The sequence below is a fragment of the Phocoena phocoena genome, chromosome 5 (assembly GCF_963924675.1).
Source record: "Phocoena phocoena chromosome 5, mPhoPho1.1, whole genome shotgun sequence".
NCBI lineage: Eukaryota > Metazoa > Chordata > Mammalia > Artiodactyla > Phocoenidae > Phocoena > Phocoena phocoena.
The window spans coordinates 120,236,636-120,261,251 of NC_089223.1; the positions used below are offsets into that span (position 1 = coordinate 120,236,636).

The 24,616-nt window shown below is 35.8% G+C and overlaps 1 protein-coding gene across 2 annotated transcripts in view; it reads left to right on the plus strand.

The window, feature by feature from the left end:
• BLTP1 (bridge-like lipid transfer protein family member 1) overlaps window positions 1–24,616 on the plus strand; it is a 193,618-nt gene that overhangs the window by 57,311 nt on the left and 111,691 nt on the right. For both annotated transcript variants that reach the window (XM_065877169.1, XM_065877170.1), the window contains exons 19-24: window positions 7,117–7,344; window positions 8,139–8,276; window positions 14,802–14,981; window positions 17,516–17,644; window positions 19,645–19,764; window positions 20,466–20,746. In XM_065877169.1, the coding sequence (XP_065733241.1) occupies window positions 7,117–7,344; window positions 8,139–8,276; window positions 14,802–14,981; window positions 17,516–17,644; window positions 19,645–19,764; window positions 20,466–20,746 (1,076 nt within the window). The remainder of the gene's footprint in view (window positions 1–7,116; window positions 7,345–8,138; window positions 8,277–14,801; window positions 14,982–17,515; window positions 17,645–19,644; window positions 19,765–20,465; window positions 20,747–24,616) is intronic.

A 24,616-nucleotide genomic window follows, 5' to 3' on the forward strand; every position in this document is an offset into this window, starting at 1 on the left:
GTTTGATAGAATTCGCCTGTGAAGCCATCTGGTCCTGGGCTTTTGTTTGTTGGAAGATTTTTAATCACAGTTTCAATTTAAGTGCTTGTGATTCGTCTGTTCATATTTTCTATTTCTTCCTGATACAGTCTTGGCAGGTTGTGCATTTCTATGAATTTGTCCATTTCTTCCAGGTTGTCCATTTTATTGGCATAGAGTTGCTTGTAGTAATCTCTCATGATCCTTTGTATTTCTGCAGTGTCAGTTGTTACTTCTCCTTTTTCATTTCTAATTCTATTGATTTGAGTCTTCTCCCTTTTTTTCTTGATGAGTCTGGCTAATGGTTTATCAATTTTGTTTATCTTTTCAAAGAACCAGCTTTTAATTTTATTGATCTTTGCTATCGTTTCCTTCATTTCTTTTTCATTTATTTCTGATCTGATCTTTATGATTTCTTTCCTTCTGCTAACTTTGGCGTTTCTTTGTTCTTCTTTCTCTAATTGCTTTAGATGCAAGGTTAGGTTGTTTATTCGAGATGTTTCCTGTTTCTTAAGGTAGGATTGTGTTGCTATAAACTTCCCTCTTAGAACGCTTTTGCTGCATCCCATAGGTTTTGGGTCGTCGTGTCTCCAGTGTCATTTGTTTCTAGGTATTTTTTGATTTCTTCTTTGATTGCTTCAGTGATTACTTCGTTATTAAGTAGTGTATTGTTTAGCCTCCATGTGTTTACTTTTTACAGATCTTTTCATGTAATTGATATCTAGTCTCATAGAGTTGTGGTCGGAAAAGATACTTGATACGATTTCAATTTTCTTAAATTTACCAAGGCTTCATTTGTGACCCAAGATATGATCTTCCTGGAGAGTGTTCCAAGAGCCCTTGAGAAAAATGTGTATTCTGTTGTTTTTGGATGGAATATCCTATAAATATCAATTAAGTCCATCTTGTTTAATGTATCATTTAAAGCTTGTGTTTCCTTATTTATTTTCATTTTGGATGATCTGTCCATTGGTGAAAGTGGGGTGTTAACATCCCCTACTAAAAATGTGTGACTGTCAATTGCCCCTTTTATGGCTGTTAGTATTTGCCTTATGTATTGAGGTGCTCCTATGTTGGGTGCATAAATATTTACAATTGTTATATCTTCTTCTTGGATTGATCCCTTGATCATTATGTACTGTCCTACTTTGTCTCTTGTAATAGTCTTTATTTTAAAGTCATTTTATCTGATTTGAGAATTGCTACTCCCACTTTCTTTTGATTTCCATTTGCATGGAATATTTTTTCCATCCCCTCACTTTCAGTCTGTATGTGTACCTTGGTCTGAAGTGGGTCTCTTGTAGACAGCATATATATGGGTCTTGATTTTATATCCATTCAGCCAGTCTGTGTCTTTTGGTGGGAGCATTTAATCCTTTTACATTTAAGGTAATTATCGATATGTATGTTCCTATTCCCATTTTCTAAATTGTTTTGCGTTTGTTATTGTAGGTCTTTTCCTTCTCTTGTGTTTCTTGCCTAGAGAAGTTCCTTTAGCGTTTGTTGTAAAGCTGGTTTGGTGGTGCTGAACTCTCTCAGCTTGTGGTTGTCTGTAAAGGTTTTAATTTCTGCATCAAATCTGAATGAGATCCTTGCTGGGTAGAGTAATCTTGGTTGTAAGGTTTTCTCCTTCATCACTTTAAATATGTCCTGCCAGTCCCTTCTGGCTTGCAGAGTTTCTGCTGAAAGATCAGCTGTTAACCTTATGGGGATTCCCTTGGGTGTTATTTTTCCCTTGCTGCTTTTAATATGTTTTCTTTGTATTTAATTTTTGACAGTTTGATTAATATGTGTCTTGGTATCTTTCTCCTTGGATTTATCCTGTGTGGGACTCTCTGTGCTTCCTGGACTTGATTAACTATTTCCTTTCCCATATTAGGGAAGTTTTCAACTATAATCTCTTCAAATATTATCTCAATCCCTTTCTCTTTCTCTTCTTCTTCTGGGACCCATATAATTCGAATGTTGGTGTGTTTAATGTTGTCCCAGAGGTCTCTGAGACTGTCCTCAGTTCTTTTCATTCTTTTTTCTTTATTCTTCTTTGCAGTAGTTACTTCCACTATTTTATCTTCCAGGTTACTTATCCGTTCTTCTGCTTCAGTTATTCTGCTATTGATCCCTTTTAGAGTATTTTTAATTTCATTTATTGTGTTGTTCATCATTGCTTGTTTCCTCTTTAGTTCTTCTAGGTCCTTGTTAAATGTTTCTTGCATTTTCTCTATTCTATTTCCAAGATTTTGGATCATCTTTACTATCATTATTCTGAATTCTTTTTCAGGTAGACTGCCTATTTCCTCTTCACTTGTTAGGTCTGGTGGTCTTGCTCCTTCATCTGCTGTGTGTTTTTCTGTCTTCTCATTTTGCTTATCTTACTGTGTTTGGAGTCTCCTTTTTGCAGGCTGCAGGTTCGTAGTTCCGGTTGTTTTTGGTGTCTGTCTCCAGTGGCTAAGGTTGGTTCAGTGTGTTGTGTAGGCTTCCTGGTGGAGGGGACTAGTGCCTGTGTTCTAGTGGATGAGGCTGGGTCTTGTCTTTCTGGTGGGCAGGTCCACGTCTGGTGGTGTGTTTTGTGGTGTCTGTGGCCTTATTATGATTTCAGGCAGCCTCTCTGCTAATGGGTGGGGTTGTGTTCCTGTCTTGCTAGTTGTTTGGCATAGGGTGTCCAGCACTGTAGCTTGCTGGTCGTTGAGTGAAGCTGGGTCTTGGTGTTGAGATGGAGATCTTTGGGAGATTTTCACCGTTTGATATTACGTGGAGCTGGGAGGTCTCTTGTGGACGCGTGTCCTGAAGTTGGCTCTCCCACCTCAGCGGCACAGCACTGTCTCCTGGCTGCAGCACCAAGAGCCTTTCATTCACACGGCTCAGAATTAAAGGGAGAAAAAGTAGAAAGAAAGAGGATAAAATAAAATAAAATAAAATAAAGTAAGATAAAATACAAGTTATTAAAAGAAAATATAATTACTAAGAAAAATAATTTTTTAAGTTAAAATAAAAAAAAAAACAAAACGGATGGACAGAACCCTAGGACAAATGGTGAAAGCAAAGCTATACAGACAAAATCTCACACAGAAGCATACACATACACACTCACAAAAAGAGGAAAAGGGGAAAAAATAATAAATCTTGCTCTCAAAGTCCACCTCCTCAATTTGGGATGATTCATTGTCTATTCAGGTATTCCAGAGATGCAGGGTACATCAAGTTGATTGGGGAGATTTAATCCACTGCTTCTGAGGCTGCTGGGAGAGATTTCCCTTTCTCTTCTTTGTTCTCACAGCTCAGGGGTCTGCGCTTTGGATTTGGCCCCACCTCTACGTGTAGGTTGCCGGAGGGCATCTGTTCTTCGCTCTGACAGGACCAGGTTAAAGGAGCCTCTGATTCGGGAGCTCTGGATCACTCAGGCTGCGGGGAGGGTGGGGCACGGAGTGCGGGGCAAGCCTGCGGCGTCAGAGGCCGGGCGTGACGTTGCACCAGCCTGAGGGTGCCGTGCGTTCTCCTGGGGAAGTTGTCCCTGGATCATGGGACCCTGGCAGTGGCGGGCCGCACAGGCTCCCAGGACGGGGGTGTGGATAGTGACCTGTGCTCGCACACAGGCTTCTTGGTGGCGGCAGCAGCAGCCTTAGCGTCTCATGCCCGTCTCTGGGGTCTGCGCTGTTAGCCGCGGCTCTCGCCCGTCTCTGGAGCTCCTTTAAGCAGCGCTCTTAATCCCCTCTCCTAGAGCACCAGGAAACAAAGAGGGAAGAAAAAGTCTCTTGCCTCTTCGGCAGGTCCATACTTTTTCTCGGATTCTTCCCGGCTAGCCATGGCGCACTAGCCCCATTCAAACTGTGTTCACGCCGCCAACCCCATTCCTCTCCCTGGGGTCTGACCTTTGAAGCCCGAACCTCAGCTCCCAGACCCCACCCGCCCTGGCGGGTGAGCAGAGAAGCCTCTTGGCTGGTGAGTGCTGGTCGGCACTGATCCTCTGTGCGGGAATCTCTCTGCTTTGCCCTCCGCACCCCTGTTGCTGTGCTCTCCTCCGCACCTCCGAAGCTTCCTCGCTCCGCCACCCGCAGTCTCCGCCCGGGAAGGGGCTTCTAGTGTGTGGAAACCTTTCCTCCTTCACAGCTCCCTCCCACTGGTACAGGTCCCGTCCCTATTATTTTGTCTCTGTTTATTCTTTTTTCTTTTGCCCTACCCAGGTACGTGGGGAGTTTCTTGGCCTTTTGGGAGGTCTGAGGTCTTCTGCCAGTGTTCAGTGGGTGTTCTGTAGGAGTTGTTCCACGTGTAGATGTATTTCTGATGTATCTGTGGGGAGGAAGGTGATCTCCGCGTCTTACTCTTCCGCCATATTCCTGCATTTATTCTTAATGGAAGAAGGAAATCTGAATCTAAGTAGTGATAGCATATCAGTGGTGGCAAATAGTAACCATGGATTAAGGATATATATGACATATATGTTTTTCTTATTAAAAAATAGTTTTAATGGGGAATATAGCCATTGTTTTGTAATAACTGTAAATGGAGTATATATAACCTTTAAAAATTATGTAAAAAATAAAAAATATTAAAAAATAGTTTTATTGGTCTTGAAGAGAAGCCTGGCTATCAAGTTTTGATTTAAAAAAAAATATTGGAAACAGAGTATTTGTAGGGTTTTTTTCCTTCATTTCTGATTTTATTAGCTGTCTTCTATTGATGATAATACCTGTTTTTTCCTTTTTCTTTTTTTATTTTGAGGAATGAGTATGATTGGATAAGTATTAATTTTTAGCTGGGGAAAAAAATGAGTCTCCTGTTACTTAAACTAGGTTACTTGATACTCATGTAATAAAATATTTCTGGGAAATTAAAATTACAGAGGCCTCGTAAGTAAACTGAAAATGTAGTTTATCATTCTTAATGTCATACATGCTAAAAACTTGACGAATACATTTTCCCAATTCTGTAAGCCAATGGTTTTTTCTAGGGTTGTTTAAAATGGAAATAGGATTTTTATTTGTATTTGTAAATATTTGTATACATTCACTGTTAAAATATCATAAAAGTTTACCATAATATATTACTACTTGCCAGATACTTCAATCAAACTTTTGGTAATTTTTTAGTGAATCCTTAAGAAATTAACTCTTATAGATGGAACTCACATACTAAAACTCCTCACAAAACTTAAATCAGACACCAACATTTAAACATTTAACATTAGGCTAGCTTTTAAAGAGTTATGATTTAAAAAGTACATTTTGTTGATAATACTCAACAGGTACAAATGTGTTAACGCATAAAAGACTCCTAGTGTTTTATAACTCTTTAAAAACAGTCATTGACAATTTAATAAAACTTAGCAGATGTCTTTTATTATGTTGGAGATTCAGTAATCCCTAAAGACTCTGATATGAGTTATTTCTATTTCAGATAATTAAGCGGAGATTGGTTTAGTAGCAAATTGAACATTATGCCCAAGAGAATCTTTTTCCTTTAATTGTAGGAATCTACAGGAACCTTTTTTTTTTAGGGTTAAAAATTGTAAGAGACTACAAGGGAATCTTTTAAAAATAAGAAATTATTAGGCTAGTGTTATTAAAAATTAGCTAAAATAAAAATAACATTTCTAATGATTTGTTGGTAACTCTTAGTATGTTGAAAGCTAATAAACATCAATAGAATACATTGACTCCTTAGATAAGTTGTGTGGAGGGGAGGTAGGGCAGAGATGATTAGGTCTGGAGGCCATTTGCAGGTAAAATCACCAAAGGAACTTCCATTTTCTACTTGTCTCTGGACTCCATGGCCACTATAAACCTGATGAACCCATCTCCAGGACTGGGACAGCATGTATGTTTTGAAAAGGCTTCTCAGATGATCTGAGGGAGAACTACTGCTCCAAATAACTCTAGGTTTTTAATGTTGATTGAAATCAATTAGATATTTATTTTGAGTTTTACAAATTTAATGTTGGAATTCAGGATAAAAACCAATATTTATTTACCTTTCTATTTGTGTTTGAATTTGTCCATGCTTCGGAGTTATTTAAGCACAATTAAATCAAGCAGGTTCTAAGTAGGACCCGTATTATATAGAGGCAGATGACAGTAAAGAATAGAGAAAAAGCCCCAGTTCTGCAAGTCAGTATGTTTGGGATTTTAATATTTGCCCTGCCAGTAATTAACTGAATGACCTTAAGCCCTTCAATATCCTTTCCTGTGAAAGGATATTCATTGGCCGTATATCCAGAACCCTAGCCAGAAAATAAATATGTCAATAACCAAAATGCAGAATTTACCAAAATACTACCTTGGTTTTAATATTGAGCAAATGTAGTCAACAGTGTTAATTGGAATATTTTAACAACTTTTTGATTACTACTGACAGATCAAATAGGCAAAATTTAAATTTGGAATTAATAGGAAGGAAAAAGAATTTCAGTTAAAAAAGAAATTTAAATTCTGATGCAAAAGAAACCAGATATTAATTGTTGAAACACTTCTGAAATTCGAATACTTAAGAAACCAGGATGAACTGTGTGAAAGGAAGTTTTGGTAACTATTTATAATGTTTTTGTCACAAGTAACCAAAATGGGGCATTCTTATTAAAGCTGTTAAAACATTCCTGATAAATATTCCAACTGTAATATATAAATTACAGATTTAGCTAATTGGATTTTTCCAAATTGATTTTTAGTGAATTGATCTGCTTCCCTCAAAGGATATCTCTGGGTATTATTACCTCAGAACTCTGAGAAGCACAGATTGAAAACAACTGAACCTTTCAAATCTTCATAGGTTTCTTTCAGGATCTAAATTGCAAGTTTTTGCTGTAATTAGAGGTGGTGTTATCATGAAGCTTTACTACAAACTTCTGTAACTTTTTGTGGGTTTTTTTTTTTTTTTTTGCTACGGAATAGTTATTTGCTAAGCAGCCATGTAAGTGGCTGCTTAAATATATGTAGTTAAGTATTAAGTGGGTGCCTTAAATATATGTATCTTGTTTTCATTTAAAGGAAATAGACTGATGCTTTAAAAGAGGTTAAAGAACTGCTTAGTTTACAGATTTCAGGCTCCAAGATGAAATGTTATTGTTACATATCTCTTTTGATGGCAATTTATTCTTAATATTTGTAGGAAAACTACTTTGGGGAAGATGACATGTATATGGATTTTGAAGAGGTTATTTCAAGTCCTGTTCTGTCACTGTCAACATCATCCAGCTCTGGGTGGACTGCTGTTGGAATGGAAAATGACAAAAAAGAAAATGAAAGTTCAGCCAAGTCAATTCATCCGCTTACCTTGCGTCCTTGGGATATTACTGTACTTGTTAATTTGCACAAAGTTCACGGGCGTCTTCCTGTTGTAAGTGTTTACGTGTCGAAATAGTCTGGAGTTTATTATGAAATCCACTCAGCATAGGAAACTGTGTCTGTGTGTGCACACTTACATAAAAAATTCACATTCAAAAACACTTCTGAATTTATCCTTTTATCTTTATAAAGCTAGTTTATTATTTTTTTCATAGTATAATTACCCAATCACTGATGATTTTCCATTCTGTTTTTCTTCTTTCACTTTAGTTCCTTCTTTGCTGTTCTATATAAGTTTAGAACATTTTGCCATGCTGTTGAGTTGCTAGGTTTATAGTTAGCCTGATTGATGTCCTAGGACTTCACATTTTTTTAGCCTTTATCTCTAGCTCCAGACCAGTCTGGGATGTTAGACCTATTACAAAATCAAGATTCAGACTTGACCCTGGAGGTTGAGTTGTGTCAGAGGTTTGGATTCAGCACAGTATCCTGGTTTACTCTAAAGGATGACCCTTGGGCCTCTTGGGGCTGACTTGAAATCAGATTATATTGTCCAAAGAACCCATGGCCATTGGAGCCAGGCCAGATAGGGAGGGTGTGGCCCTAGAGCATTGTGCTGCATACTGGGTCCATGTCATGTTTCTAGGGTTGCACGGGAAAGGAATCAGCTCTGGTGCTTAGTGAACCTAATGTCTTTTTCTGGGGACAGAATACTTTTTTTTGTCAGTAAGCATTGTTTCTCCTTGTAAAATATGAGTCTTTTAATTGTATAAATGTAATTTTTATTTTCCTGTACTTCCTTGGTCTTTATCTGTATCTTGATTATCGTATTTTGCTTGACTTTAGCATGGAACTACTGATGGCCCTGAGTGTCCTACAGCTTTTTTGGAAAGACTATGTTTTGAAATGAAAAAAGGATTTAGGGAGACCATGCTGCAACTTGTCCTGTCACCCCTGAATGTGTTTGTCAGTGATAACTATCAGGTAATGTGAAACTGAGTTATGGTAAAGACTTAGAGATTTATTATTACTATTTTTGGGGTCAAAACAATGTGTTAACTTCAGAGCATGGAATATATAGCTCTTAAAATTAGAGTCCTTTAATTTAACTGTATTAAGCAGTTTTGTATTGTGTGTATATATGAGAATCGTTTCAAGAATTTTAGTTCTTCTTTTTCTTCCTCTGCTTATTTCTTTATTTATATGATCCCAAACAATTATATTTAATATCTATTGTTTTTAGAAATGGAAAGAAATACTTTCTAACTTTCTCGTATGTTTATGGAAGGGAAAAACTAATTGTATACAATGTTGGTAGATAGTGTTGAAAATCACAACCTAAGTATTAATATTAACCAGTACCATAAATCTTGAAAACATGCGTACCTACATGGTCAATGATTTATTCTTTTCATCTAATGTACCTACCAGATACTTTGTTAATTCCTTCAAGATATTCCTGAGGCTCTTTTGGAAGTGAACTGGTGACATTCATCAAATGGGAATATTTTACATTCCTGGGTAGATTATTACTTTATTATTATTATTTTTTAATGCCAATGGCTTCTCTTGGCATCTACCACTACTTTAAGGCTCTTTCCTACTTTTAGTCAAGTTGTATGCTTTAGAACTATGATGTTTTTTAGTACAAAGCAAAGTAAAATTATAAACAGGAGGAAGAATCTGACCGTGAATCATCAATGAATGATAACTCACTATGGAGTCTATGTAGTAACTGATCATCTTATTTAAAAGAGCATACCCCTTTTCACTCTTTTGCCATAACTGATTATATTTTTCTATTGTAGTAGCTAAAACGTAACACTTAATGTATGATAGTTTTTGCCACAGAATATTTCTTTTTTAAAAACTTTTATTTCAAAAGAATTATAGATTTATAGGAGGTTACAAAGGTAGTACAGAGAGTTTCTGTGTTTCCTCCATGTTGATCTTTTGCATAATTACGGTATACTATCAAAACCAGGAGATTGACATTGGCACAATATGTGTGCATAGTTCTGTGTCATCTTATCACGTGTAGATTGTGTAACTGCCACCAAAATCAAGATACAGAACTATTCTATCATCATAAAGATCTCACTTGTGTTAACACTTTTAACTTGTCACATGAAACCTTAAAAATAACTCTTGTCCTCTCTCTAATTAGTGGGTCATTAGAATTGGTTGGTTTTTTATTTTGGGAGGCAAGTGTATGGAGAGGGAACCCATCTCCTTTTTTCAGTCTGTTGAGGAAATTAGTAAAGGTAAAAGGGAAATATCTTCTTATGACTGAGTTCTGAGAATCTTAGGTGAGTATCTCTGGTCGCTTATGAGTACCTGGTGATACTTCAACTTCTATTTTAATCACTGCATTCTCAAAAGACTTCAGTAGATATAAAAAATATTTTATTGAGTTTATTATGAAAGTTCATATTAACCCTAATTATAGAATTACTGGCAAACTTGTACAGAGACTGAAGTGTAAAGTGTGATTTATTTGGTGATAAGAAAAGGAATTCAGGGAATGGAGATATCAAGGCAGTAGTAGAAGTATTAGTGATGTTTTGTTTCCTGGATGGTTAACACTTCATAATTCACCCCGAAGACAAGCATAGTCTATACATATTCTCTTGGAATTTGCTTATCTACTTAATTTGCTTACATTTTGTAGTGCTAGCATTCCTAAGAAATATTTTCTTCTTTTGTCTTTATACTATCTAATACTCTTTCGTGGTGGGAAGCTTCACACCGTGACTGCCCTCAAGACTCAGTTCTGGGTCACTCACCTGTAGCTGCTTATTTCTGGTAGCATTAGTCTTAGTGCAGAACTTCAAGGTTAAGGATCTAATGTGATGGGTCTATTATTGTGTCTGACTTATGAAACCACACACTTTTTACTTGATCATCTTTTGATGTATATTAGTTTTCTAGGGCTGCCAATGCAAGGTACCCCACACTGGGTGGCTTAGAACAACAGAAACTTATTCTTTCACAGTTTTGGAGCCTGGAAGTCTGAAACTGGTGTGTTTGGCAGGGCCATGCTCTCTTTCAAGGCCGTAGGAGAGGATCCTTCCTTGTCTTTTCCTAGCTTTTGGTGATCGCTAACAATCCTTGGCATTCCTTGTTTTGTAGTTGTATCACTCAAATCTCTGCCTCTGTCTTCATGTGGCATTCTCTCCGTGAGTCTGTGTGTCTAAGTCTTCCCCTTACAAGGACACTGTTCCTTGGATTAAGGCCCACTGTAATCCAGTGTAATCACATTTTAACTTGATTACATTCGTCAAGACCCTATTTCCAAATAAGATCACATTCACAGGTACCCGAGCTTAGGAATTGAACGTGTCTTCATAGGGGACACAATTCAACCCACTAAACGATGCAAGCCGTAATAAAATTTAGAATATAATCTTTATTGGTGACTAGGTAGGCTTTACCTTTAGGACAAGCCAAGATCCACATGTTTGTTTTTGTTTTTTTGGCAGTGGGTGGTGAGAGAGGATAGAATCCAGGATGATGCCTGGTTTTTGCCTTGGGCAATTAACTGAGCCAGTGGGAGATAAAGAATACGGGAGGAGGAACTGGTTTATAGGGGAAGATGATGCGTTTCTGGGCATGTTGGGTTTGAAGTACCAAGAAATCAACCTTCATTTTCTAGTATTTTCCAAAGAGTGGACTTCATTGCCTTTGAGAAATAGCTGAGATAAACTCACCTAAGTGTCTGTGTAGGTCCAGTGGCATTCGAAAGTCATAAATAGCTAACTTTCTGATGGTACTCTAATATACTAACAGCAGATGCATATGTGGGCCCTGGACATTCTTGGAAAATACATTTGGATGGTCCCTGTGATAACCTATGTGGCTAAAAATAATAAAAATAGACAAGCTGGGTGGTAGTGACGGATAAAGGCATCATGCCCTCAATACCCCCTGTGTCGTCTGCATGAACCCCTCCCCCCCAACTTTAAGGCCAAATGCACTTTATTTTCTTTTGCCTTTTGACCCCTTTCATCCATTTCCCCCACCCCCTACTCTCACCTCTGGCAACCACTAATCTGTTTTCTGTATTCTGTGAGCTTTTTTTTAGATTCCACATGTAAGAGGGATCATATGGTATTTGTCTTTCTCTATCTTACTTATTTCACTTAGCATATTGCCCTCTAGGTCCAGTTGCAAATGGCAAGATTTCCTTCTTTTTTTATGACTGATATTCCACTGTGTGTGTGTGTGTGTGTGTGTGTGTGTGTGTGTGTGTGTGTATAAACATATATATGTGTATATATATATTCACCATAATTTCTTTATGACTAATATTCCACTGTATATATGTGTGTATATATATATACACACACATATATATATTCACCATAATTTCTTTATGACTAATATTCCACTGTATATATGTGTGTATATATATACACACACATATATATATTCACCATAATTTCTTTATGACTGATATTCCACTGTATGTGTGTGTGTATATATATATATAAATATATATGTATGTGTATATATATTCACCATAATTTCTTTATGACTGATACTCCACTGTATGTGTGTGTGTGTGTATATATATATATACACACATATATATGTATGTATATATATATATATTCACCATAATTTCTTTATCCATTCATCCATTGATAGACAGGTTTTTTCCGTATCTTGGCTTTTGTAAATAATACTGCAGTGAACATGGCAATGCATGTGTCTCTTTGAATTAGTGTTTCCTTCGGATAACTACCCAGAAGTGGAATTGCTGAATCATATGGTAGTTCTATTTTTAATTTTTTGAGAAACCACCATTATTCTTCATAGTGGATGCACCAATTTACATTCCCACCAACAGTGCACAAGGGTTCCCTTTTCTCCATATCCTTGCCAACATTTGTTATTTGTGTTCTTTTTGATGAGAGCCATTCTGACAGGTGTGAAGTGATATCTCACTATGGTTTTGATTTGCATTTCCCTGATGTTTAGTGACGTTGAGCATCTTTTCATGTGTCTGTTGACCTTCTGCATGTCCTCTTTGGAGAAATAGCTATTAGATCGTCTGCCCATTTCTTAAATTGGATTGTTTGTTTTTTTGCTATTGAGTTGTGGGAATTCTTTATATATTTTGGGTATTAGACCTGTATCAGATTTATGATTTGCAAATATTTTCTTTTTTTAAAATAAATTTATTTATTTATTTATTTTTGGCTGTGTTGGGTGTCTGTTCTGTGTGAGGGCTTTCTCTAGTTGCGGCGAGCAGGGGCCACTCTTCATCGCAGTGCGTGGGCCTCTCACTGTCGTGGCCTCTCTTGTTGCGGAGCACAGGCTCCAGACGTGCAGGCTCAGTAGTTGTGGCTCACAGGCCTAGTTACTCCGCGGCATGTGGGATCTTCCCAGACCAGGGCTTGAACCTGTGTCCCCTGCATTGGCAGGCAGCTTCTCAACCACTGTGTCACCAGGGAAGCCCTGCAAATATTTTCTTTTCTTCTGCAGGTCGCCTTTTCATTTTGTTGATAGTTTCCTTTGCTACAAAGAAGCTTTTTAGTTTGATGTAGTCCCACTTGTTTATTTTTGCTTTTGTTGCTTTGCCTTTGGTGTTAGATTCAAAAAATAATCACCAAGCCCATGTCAGAGAGTCTACTTCCGATATTTTCTTCTAGGATTTTTATGGTTTCAGGTGTTACATTCAAGTCTCTAATTAATTTTGAGTTGATTTTTGTATATGGTATAAGATAGTGATTGAGTTTTATTCTTTTAGTATGTGTTACTGAGTTTTCCCAGCACTGTTTATTGAAGAGACTCTCCTTTCCTCATTGTATATTCTTGGATCCTTTGCTGTAAATTAATCGACCATATATATGTGTGTTTATTTCTGGGCTCTCTATTCTGTTCCATTGACTTATGTGTCTGTTTTTATGCTAATACCATGCTGTTTGGATTATTACAGCTATGTGATAGAGTTTGAGGTAAGGGAGCATGATACCTCCAGCTTTCTTTTGTCTTTTTCAAGATTACTTTGGGTATTTGGGATTTTTTGTGGTTCTATATGAATTCTAGGATTATTTGTTCTATTTCTTTGAAAGATGCCATTGGAATTCTGATAGGGATTGCATTGAGTCTGTAGATTGCTTTGGGTAGTGTGGACATTTTAACACTATTGATTCTTCCAAGCCAAGATCCACATGTATTTTTGAGCTCAGAAAAAGCTATCAAAAGCTTTATCCTGAGAATTATTGAATCTCAGTGCCAGAAGTGATCTTTATTGACCATCTTCTCCAGCTGCATCAGATAAAACAGAAGGGAACTGAGGCCTGGAGAAGTTAAGTGATTATATATACTGTCACACAGCTTAGATGAAAATAAAATTTAAAAATGTGTCAGAAGGGTTTCTAGAGCTATTGTTATACTCACAATTTGAAATGAACTTTTAAGAATTCTTTATGAATTCAATTTAACTCTATTCTTAAAAACACTTTTTTATGAACGCAGTTCCCAAAATTTGTGTTGAAACAAGGAACATTAATCCTGTAAGATGGCCTGCACACACACACACTAAAAAGACTGTCATGGTAAAATTAAGATAAATAATTTCAAGTGTAAAAAGTGCTGCAAGGAGAGGAATGAGGTACTTTGGTAGCATGTAATAGTCTTAAGATAAAAACATGATAAAACTTGATTTTAAAAGATCTCTGTGGTGGTTTTGTAGAGTGTGGACCAGAGATATGTAAAAGTTAAGGCTTGGGAGATCCTGGCAAGAGGTTGTATTATTTGGACCAGGATGATAACAGTGAAGCTGGAAGAAACTCGGTGCATTTGTGAGAGATTGGGAGGTAGATCCTATAGAAATTGGTGACTGGTGGGTAGGGCATTACCAAACTTACTTTATTCTGTATTTCTAATAACCATCTGTGAAACCAGTGTTGCACGGAATACCCTATTTTAGGACATATGCTTTAGCTTTCTGAGTAAGTCTTACAAATTTTCTCTTTGAAATGTTGCTGCTTTTTGTTGTGAATATATAATTATTCTTGTAAGATGGATCTATCCTTTTAATATTTACATAATTCTCAAAATCTTTATGAAAGGTGGCTTTCTTTGCTAGTTCCTTGTTTTATGGTCTTAATGGTCTTTGTTCTTCCATGTTATTTTCTTCTTTTTAATACTTCGATCTCATGATTCCTGCCTTGGCACAAAAGATTGGCCTCTTACATTCCCTCTCAGTTATAATACTTGTTTCTTTTTATTCATTGAGGCAGTTACCGATCAGAGATCTGCATTTTTTTTTTAGGACTTTGCTGTCTCGCTTTGCAGTTGGGCTCTTATGGATAATGTCACTAAAGAAGCTTAACACAGACTACCTTTATGGGTACAAGTTGTGTCAGGAGCTTGTGGATCCCAAAGTCATATTTTCCAAATAGCATGTTTTTACCTTTTGTCACTGGGGGAAAAAGCAGCTAGCAATTATAATGCTGATTTTTCTTATGCTTCTTACAGTCTTATTATTGTTTTCAGCAGCGACCCCCTGTGGATGAAGTGCTCAGGGAAGGTCACATCAATTTGTCAGGTCTCCAGCTGAGAGCACATGCTATGTTCTCAGCAGAAGGTCTTACTTTGGGAAGTGATTCCTTAGAATACGCATGGCTAATTGATGTGCAGGCTGGAAGCCTTACAGCTAAGGTCACAGCACCACAGGTATGTTCTCAGTTCTCAGAGTGCTATCTCCTGACTTTTTTTTTTTTTCCTTTACTCACCCACCTCCCCAAGAATAGGTTATATGCCCATTTGAATGTTCATTTTATTTCCACTTGCCATTCAGAATTTTCTTAGTATTATATGAGTCAGAGACAAGTGTCACTTTTCTGGGCCACCTAAAATTGACGGGTGTGATGTTTTATAGTTCTGTGTAATACTTTCAAGAATTCAAGACTTTCTTTGAGAAAAACTCAGGATGAGAAATTTCTGGAAATCAAATTATATATTATTAAAATTACATTACTTGGCTCTCCACTGTTGGAACAATCTTGTTTTCCCTGTACACAGAATAATTTTCTAAGAACTTTTCCTTGTATGTTTCTTAAGTAGGATTTGAAAACAGCATTTATACTATTAAGGTAGCATCATTCTTTACTTGTGATGTCCCAAAACAAGATAAAATCGTTTGAACCTCCACTTAGTTATATGGATACTGGTTTAGAAAAATAAAAATGAATTTATTGGTAAGAAAATCTGATCTGGAGTGCTAGTTGTGATCCTTTTGGATAAATTCTCCTTCCCCCCCTCACTGTCCCACTTAGTCTTGAGGAGTCTCAGATGCCTAAAGGGTTATAGTCAGCCCTCCCTATCCACAGGTTCCGCATCCACAGGTTCAACCAACTGTGGATTCAACCAACTGCAGATGTGAAGCCTAAGGATACAGAGGGCTGACTGTATTTAGTTCTAGAAATGGACCATTGAAATTTAGTTGAATGTCTGTATTACTGTAATATTTCACCTGTTGAGCCATTTACAGGCATACCTCATTTTATTGTGCTTCACAGATTTTGCTTTTTTTCTTTTACAAATTGAAGGTTTGTGGCAATGCTGCATCAAGCAGGTCTATCAGCACCGTTTTTCTGACAGCATTTTCTCAATTTATGTGTCTGTGTCACATTTTGGTAATTATTGCAATATTTTAAACTTTTTCATTATTATTACATCTGTTATGGTAATCTGTGATTAGTGATCTTTGATGTTAGTTACTATTGCAAAAAGATTATAAATCATTGAAGGCTCAGGTTAGCATTTTTTAGCAATAAAGTATCTTTTAATTAAGGTATGTATGTTGTTTTTTTAGGCATAATGTTATTGTACACTTGATAGACTACTAGTTACTTGTAAATATAACTTCTACATGCACTGGGAAACCAAGTATTTGTGACTTGCTTTATTGTGATAGTCACTATATTGCAAATTTATTGCAGTGGTCTGGAACCAAACCCACAGTATCTCTGAGGTATGCCTGTATTTATAATGTGCGTTTCATAATTGGTGTTTCAAAAGATTGGAATGTGGTAGAAAGGTACATACTCAGTTTTTAATAAAGAATTACAGAATGAGTGTGAAATACGTGTAATTTAGAGGTAGGTAGTGGCAGCAAGCAGGTGAATAAAGACTAGATACCTTGTGTATCTGAAGGAAATTGTTGGAGGGCAGCAAAAATTAAGATTCTAGAAATAGTAGGAAAATGAATGGAATTGAAAAGGGATATTTTATATAATGAATGGAAAGAAATATATAATGGTGAAAACAAATATTCATTGCTCAGTAGCCTCATAACTGTCTTTTTATCTGCCATTTTCTGTCTCTAAATATACAAGTAAAAACTGAAGCATATAACAAAACAGTTTGTTCCCAGCAAGCATGCAGTGAAGCTGTGCTGACCCTCCAAGATGGGACACAATTCCTTTAATCTAAAGATTGCTAGACTCTCATATATGTTGCCCTAATTAGAAGATGAAACATTTCTCTTTCTTCTGCACTAGAATCATGGCATCACTGTTTCCTGCAAGGTTCATGAATCCATAGGTGCTTTTAGTGTTTATTCCCTTCTTTGTATGTTTTAAAAGTGAAATTCGTGTTTTCTGAGAGTTCAAGATATGTACTTTTTTTTGGGGGGGAATAATACCGTGTATACCCCTGTCTCAGTGTTTATTGTAAACTAACCAATTATAAAATTAAGGTTTTTTTTCTCAAACTCAAGATTTGATGAAAAATTGATATATACTTACTTAAACTTCTATTCTTAAAAGTTCTTCAATCTTCAGAATACCTGATTTTCTAAAATTGTAGCTTAATAGATACAAATTTCACTTCAAAGCTTGGTTTATTATGAGGTAGAGAATTTTAGGTGCTTTTCTGTGCAGAGGATTCCGATTAATCATATAAGAAGAAAGATATAACCTTGAAAAAAAATACTTGCTTTAGAGGTTGCTGAAGTTGAATTTTTCAGTTGAAATGAGTTTTCATTTTGGCAATGCATTTTGTCATTCACAAATGAAAAGTAACACAAGCTTATAAATGATGTCAAGGTAGAAAAATGATATTGGTTAACAAGTAGATTATGTAGCAGGTATAAGGCACTCTTTGGATTCTTTCAAGCTGTATTAATATTCTTGATAAGCTTTTAAACTCTGAACAATTGTTTAGAATGCTAACAGTGTTGTCAACCTGTCATGGCTTATTTGCAGCTGGCTTGTCTCTTGGAGTGGGGACAGACATTTGTTTTTCATGTCATATGTCGGGAGTATGAACTGGAAAGACCAAAATCAGTAATAGTATGTCAGCATGGAATTGATCGTCGGTTCTGTGAATCCAAGGTATGTTAACAGATATGTTAGCAGTATTATAAACATTTATGGCTTTTTTCGAAGTGAAAGAGATATCAGCTTTAAATCAACTACACATAGCATCAAGTAAACACCAAAGTTCAGTTTTTTCAATTACTAAAATTATTTTGAACATGTATAGCCACTTGTTATTTAGTTGTAAATATTTAAAATATGAGGTAATTATTAAAACATACATTCACAAATAAATGGAGATATTATAAAATTATGTCTTATCTCTTACTGCATTATTATACTAACTCTTTGGGATATGGATGTGTGTTTATGTAGAAGGTTTAGAAATTGGAGGAAGAAGGTTAAATTCCTTACATGGCATTGTTTGCAGACCCTTCTGGAACATACATATTCTCCTTTAACATGATTAGCAATGTGGGGCATTTGCCAAGTTTCCTGACTCCAGATCTTACACTCTTTCTACCTCATTGCACTACCGCGACTAAGGGTACCTTCAAGAGGGTTGTAAAAAGTAGATAGTAATTCCTAAAATCATGTACAGGGGCAGAGAGATGCAGAGTGTTATTTTGTAGTAAGCACTGTTCCTTATGCATTTAGGGTGGGGAACATTTTTTAAGTATGCTCCTTTGAGAAAACCTGGAAAACATTGTAGTTTCAAAAAAGAAAAATAACTTACCCTAATTCTACAACATAGAGATAGCCATTGCTAACAGTTTAGTTTTTTTTTCTAGTTGCTTTTCTATGTGTCTTTCCTTTCTTTTTTCTTTTGTTACACAAACTGTATGTTTGCTATTATATTACTGTGAGTTGGAAGTAATTCATTCTGCTTTTAATTTTATGTCCAAGAAAATCTGTAACCTGTGCTAATTTACCATCAATAAAGGAAACAGCTGTAATTGGTGATAAAATTATTTATTTTCTTGTTACAAACGCAATGCCAGGCTCCAGGGAATTGATTCCTTAGTCATTAGTTTCTTACCAATAATTTGTACATACTTGTAGGTATCTCTTCCCTCTTTTTTTTTTCCTACTAATACTCAAAGCTTTTAAGTTGTATTATAATTTTAAAAAATCAACTTCATTGAGGCATAATTTACATACAATAAATTCACCCTTTTTAAGTTTGAGTTTTGAGAAAAGTTATATATACTGGTATAACCCTTACCACCAATGAAGATCTAGAACATTTCTATCACCTTAGGAAATTCCTTTGTGACCCTTCTCAGTGAGACACTATTCCACACATCCACTGATATTCTTTCTGTCATTTTAGGTCAGATTTTTTTTAAGGTCTATTTCGTGTGGAGGAAATATATTAGTATAGAGCACCGACTATCATACAAGACACCTGCCTTCTAGTCCTGGCTCTGCCACTGATGAGCAGAGTACAAGCTGTTGGGCTGGTAATTTATTCAGGGCTGCCATTTCCCAAAGAAGTTCATTGAAGTTGGGGATATGTATGTTATCTTCCAACCTAATCATGACCAAATCTATGTTTTAGGAGTAAAACAAAAATAAATTTGTGTGGATTTTCCTAGATATCATCATAACATTTACAGTTCATATATTTGTGGATGTGTGTAAAAATGTGCATGTGAATGGAATATGAAATACTCTTAAGAAAATCTTACAACTTTAAACTCCTATACAGTCCTTATAAACCTGTGAAGTTGTTTATCAGTTTCCTTTGGCTGTTCTTTTTGAGTTTCAATAACAAGTTTTATATGTATTCTGTCAGTATAGTATTGCCACATGCCACTTTTGAATGAAAGTGACACATGGTTGCTTATGATTAGTTTTCTAATTGGCAAGACTTTAATTGCTGATTATTTTGTTTATCATTATAAATATATCTAATTATAAATATATAATTTATCATTATAAAAAAGTTAAATTTAATTGATATTTTAAAATACACATGTTACAAGACTTGTGTTTATTTAAATAAGCAGATTTATGTATCAAAATAATGAATTGATGGTGAAGAATTAAATGTTCAATCCATTTCATTTTAGTTGAGTTGTATTCCTGGGCCTTGTCCAACTTCAGATGATTTGAAGTATACTATGACTCGTTTAGCAGTAGATGGAGCTGATATTTATATTGTGGAGCATGGCTGTGCTACAAATATAAAGGTACACATTTGTCTATTTCTTGGCCAGTGTAATTCTTTTTCCTTTTTGCCAAACCAAACCTCCATTTCTTGAAATAAAACACATATTTATAGTTTGCCATCTCGCAGAATAGTACAGAATTCTAGGAGATAGCTTTCTATTTTATACCATCAGTGTTCTCTTCCAGTCTTAATTTTTAAAGGCACACTTTCACTACTTTTTTACTCTAACTGAATTATTATAACCTTGCTTTATGGCAGGGATATAAACCGGTAGCGTGCTTATATGGCAGGAACGTAAATTGGTAATGTTTTTAAAAGATTTAATTTTGAATTCCTTTAGGTTTTATTCATTTATATTTCCTGTCTGGCTCCTGGAAACATTTGTTTGCCACTGCTGCTTACTGGTTACTGTTTAAAATCAAGCCTTGTTAAGATTCTGTGATTTCATTACTTACTACTCTTCTAACTTTTCTTTCCTCCATCTCTCATTTTCCTTTGGAATTATGTTCTTTTCCTTTTATCCTCTTTTTTAAGTTGAATGTTTATTTTTATTCTGTTGCATTTATCTTTTCTATTTCCCCTTTCTCTTTTTTCCTTTCCCTTTCTTTTCTTCCTTATATTTCATGCAATTTGAAATAATTACTTATTCTATAGTTTACTCTAAGTTGCTTAAAAATACAGAAACTACAGTTTTGTTTCATTTTCTTCATTCAACTTTAGATGGGTGCAATTCGGGTTGCAAACTGTAATCTCCACAATCAGTCGGTTGGGGAAGGAATAAGTGCTGCAATTCAGGATTTTCAAGTGAGACAGTACATTGAACAATTGAATAATTCCAGAGTTGGGCTTCAGCCTGCAGTGCTACGGAGGGCCTACTGGCTTGAAGCTGGGTCAGCCAACTTAGGACTTATTACTGTTGATATTGCATTAGCTGCTGATCATCATTCTAAACATGAGGCGCAAAGACATTTCTTAGAAACTCATGATACCAGAACTAAGAGGTAAGTGAAATTTAGGAATGGTAATAGTCTCAAGTTCAGATGAAAATTACTAGATAATTATAGAGGAAATTCTACCATTAAGAATGGAATAAGAATGTCTTAAATAAAGACTGAATGTGATTGTGCTGGGTATACCTCAATGAATAAATAAAGATTTTATATTTAAGTAATCACATTGTATACATCATCTGATGATGGTGTGGTTGCTGGAAAAAAACATTATTTTTTGATGTGTTTCTAAGCCCATGCTGTGTATGTCAACAGTGAAACAAGTATAAATTACTGGCCCCCAAATAACATTTTGTAAAGCACTACACTCCCTTCTCTATCACCACAGCCCTCCACTTCCAATATGTCATTCCTAGAAAACACCATTACTAATCACCATGTAGTCTACAAAACTTCTTTTGCAGGCCTTCACAACTGCAGGGAAGACTCAGAGTACCTAAACCTTAAGAAATGATTATATCTGCTTTTTAAAAAGTTGACAAAGCTTCTTACTGAATTACATCTGTTTAAAATGATAGTATGACTTTTTCCATCCCCCATCTCTTCCCTTCTAAAGTTTATAAAGCTTATTTTAAAAATAGAGAAAATTATTAAGAAATAAAGGAAAATAATTATAGCCCTATTACACTGAATTTGTTACATTTCTTTCCAGTATTTTCAGTATATTTTTCTTATACTTGAAATCATCCTGTATTTACATTTAAAAATCCTGCATATATGTAATGTTGCCCTTAAAAAAAACAAAAGAGCCCGTTTTTTGGTTTGTTTTTACCAGCAAAATGAGTTTTTTTGGGAATAGCAAAGAATTGCAGTTCAAGACAAGCAAACTGTGGCAAACCGTAGGCAAGTCTGGAGAACAGAGGAGAGAAGGGAGGAGACTGGAGAGGCTGTGGGTTCTTCGTTGGCTGCAGCCCTTGGGCAGCTTGTTTTTGCTGGGTCAGGAGGCTGGCGTCTGCAAGCTGTGGACTGATAAAGCTCCTTTTAAACAAATGATAATGCACCCATCAAAAAGGTATATTGTGCTTTACTTAGCCATTGCCCTTACATTAAATACGTAGATTGTTTCTAAATTTTTCATTATACATCAAAGCTTTTCCCAGGATTTCTGGGTATTTCCTTTAAATAGCTTCCTTAAAGGGTTGTATGACTGTGTTAAAAACTGAGCTTTTTATGTGCATTCCCAAACTACTTCCTAGAAGGATTATTTCATTTTATATTCCCAGTGGCTTTTTTAGGAGAGTTTCTGTCTTACTGCACCTTTGCTACCCTTTGAGTGTTTTATAATAACCGAAAGGTGGTATCTCTTTGCTTTATTTTGCATTTATTTTGAGTTTAATACTTTTTTTCAAATATTTATTGGCTATTTTTATTTCTTCATTTGTGAATTGCCTGCTAGTATTCTACATACATTCATTTATTGGGATCTTGGTATATTTCTTACCAATTTTTAAGAGCTCTTTATAGATTATCGCCCTTTTCTGATCCCTGATGCTAATATTTTGCAGTTTGTTTCTTTTATTTTTTTATTCTTATGTTAAACAGATTTTAATTCTTATGTATTCAAATATGTTAACCTTTCCCTTTTGTAATTTCTTGTACTAATTTGAGAACACTCTTTTTGCTAGTAATCGCATGACCCCTGTACTTTCCTATTTTTTTCTGTTCCTAACAATCTTGATTTTTTTATGGTGTATGTGCATTAATACACACCATCTGGATTTTTTATAGTGTGTGTGTATTAATACAGTCAAGGATGTAAATAGATTTTTCTGCAAATATCTATTCAGATATAGAGGAAAAACTCTAAACCATCTGGATTTTTAATGGCGTGTGTGCATTAATACAGCCAAGGATGTAAATAGATTTTTCTGCAAATATCTATTCAGATATTGAGGAAAAACTCTAAACCATCTGGATTTTTAATGGTGTGTGTGCATTAATACAGCCAAGGATGTAAATAGATTTTTCTGCAAATATCTATTCAAATATAGAGGAAAAATTAATACCTAACACATACTCATTTCACAAAATGTTTAAATATTTTCATCTATTAACTTTTCCCAAAGAACTGTTTTTCTAGTTAAAAGAAATCCCTTTGAGGTTTTTATTGGGATTACATTAATCTTTTAGGTTTATTTAAGATGTTGATATCTTGTAAATCTAAGTACGAAAACTCATGTGTGGAGAATATTGTTTAAAGAAACTTTGGTTTCTTTGTTAAATATTGCTCAGGAAGCCAGTGAGTATGAACCCAGTGCCTGTTCTGATAGGTCAGGTGGTAGTACAAGGTATTAGTGAAGCTAAGGAGGTGGCTTCATGTGATTTAGGGCCTCATTTAGGTTAGTTTCAGTGCTGTGGTTTGTTCAGAATTGTGAGGAGTTTGAGATCTTATCCTACTGACAAGCTGACAAATTATCCTGCCACAGTTTCCTGAGTGCTGCCAGAAGATATAAGAAACCTGGTGAGAGACAGAAGACTTTATTACTTACAGGAAAAGCGCTAGCCAGAGTCAAAAATGTTTGCATTGGTTCCCTGTGCCCTCCAAGTAGGATTGCCAGATAAAATACAGGAGGCACAGTTACAATTGTTTCAGATAAACAACAAATAACTTTTTAGTATAAGTACACCCCACATATTGCATAGGACAAACTTATTTTTATTTGTATTTTTATTTGCTAAACCTGGTACCCCTATCCTTGAGTCCCATGGGGGTGTCAGAAAAGACCCATGATGGATGTTTACACATAGTGGGATGCATTACAGAAGAGGCACACTGAGCTTAGGGATTCTACCTAAGAATAAAAATTCTACTTTTATAATAAGTGGAAGCAAGCCTGCTCTTTTCCAGGGTGAGACATTACCTCATCCCTTAAGGTTGCTTACTATCAGCACAGTCCTGAGAAATGGCCTGGTCAGAGCCTTGCATTCTTGGCATATCCAGCAAGAACAAGTAGGGCTGTTTAGGGCCCGTGGTGAATTGCTTCTCCCTACATGGTAGCTCATTGATCTTCTGCTTTGGCTGCCTTAGTGCATATTTGACTCCCAGGAGTTTTGGGGAGTAGGTGTATTCATTTCTGATAAAACTGGAAAAGTTACTGGACTCCCAGACCATTAGTTTCATTGGATTAGTATTTTTGAAAAGTATAGTTCCTAAACCACCAGCACCAAGGCCTCCTTGGAACTTGTTAGTAATCAGGCCTTCGCAGACTTCAATCAGTAACTCTGGAGGTGGAGCCTAGTTCTCCATATTTTAATAAGCCCTCCCGGTGATTCTAATGCAAGCTGAAGTTTGAGAACTAGCACATTGGTTTATATAAAGACAGGGAAGGGGAGCTTACATTTGTTGTGCAACTTCTGTATTCCAGATTTTGCATCAGGTGCTTTACATATGTTATACATATTTTTCCTTCTGTCTTCTCTAGATGGATATTCCTCTTCTAATTTGATATATTAATTTCTTCACTTCTAGCTTGACATATTTATTCCATCTTATTTTTCACATCTCAAATATTATTTTTTGAAAGGTTACGTGCATTTTCTTTGTCACAACACCCTGTTCTTTTCCTCAGAGCATTTACTGTAATTTATGATTAGATATTCTTATTTGTGGCCTGTCTTTGCCTCTGTTCTGTAAACTTCACACGGATAAGGCTATGTCATTTTTGCCTAGCACAATACAAGGCACACAGTAGATGTGTTCAGGAAATATAAATGAATGAATATAAAGTGAAAATGCAATACCTATTCTGTCTTCCTATGAGAGCCCTGAGGATCCAGTGAGATAATGCATGTGGAAATGCTTAGAAAAATGGACTGTTAATATGAGGTTTTATTAAAGTAAAAAAAAAAAAGGAATAAAGA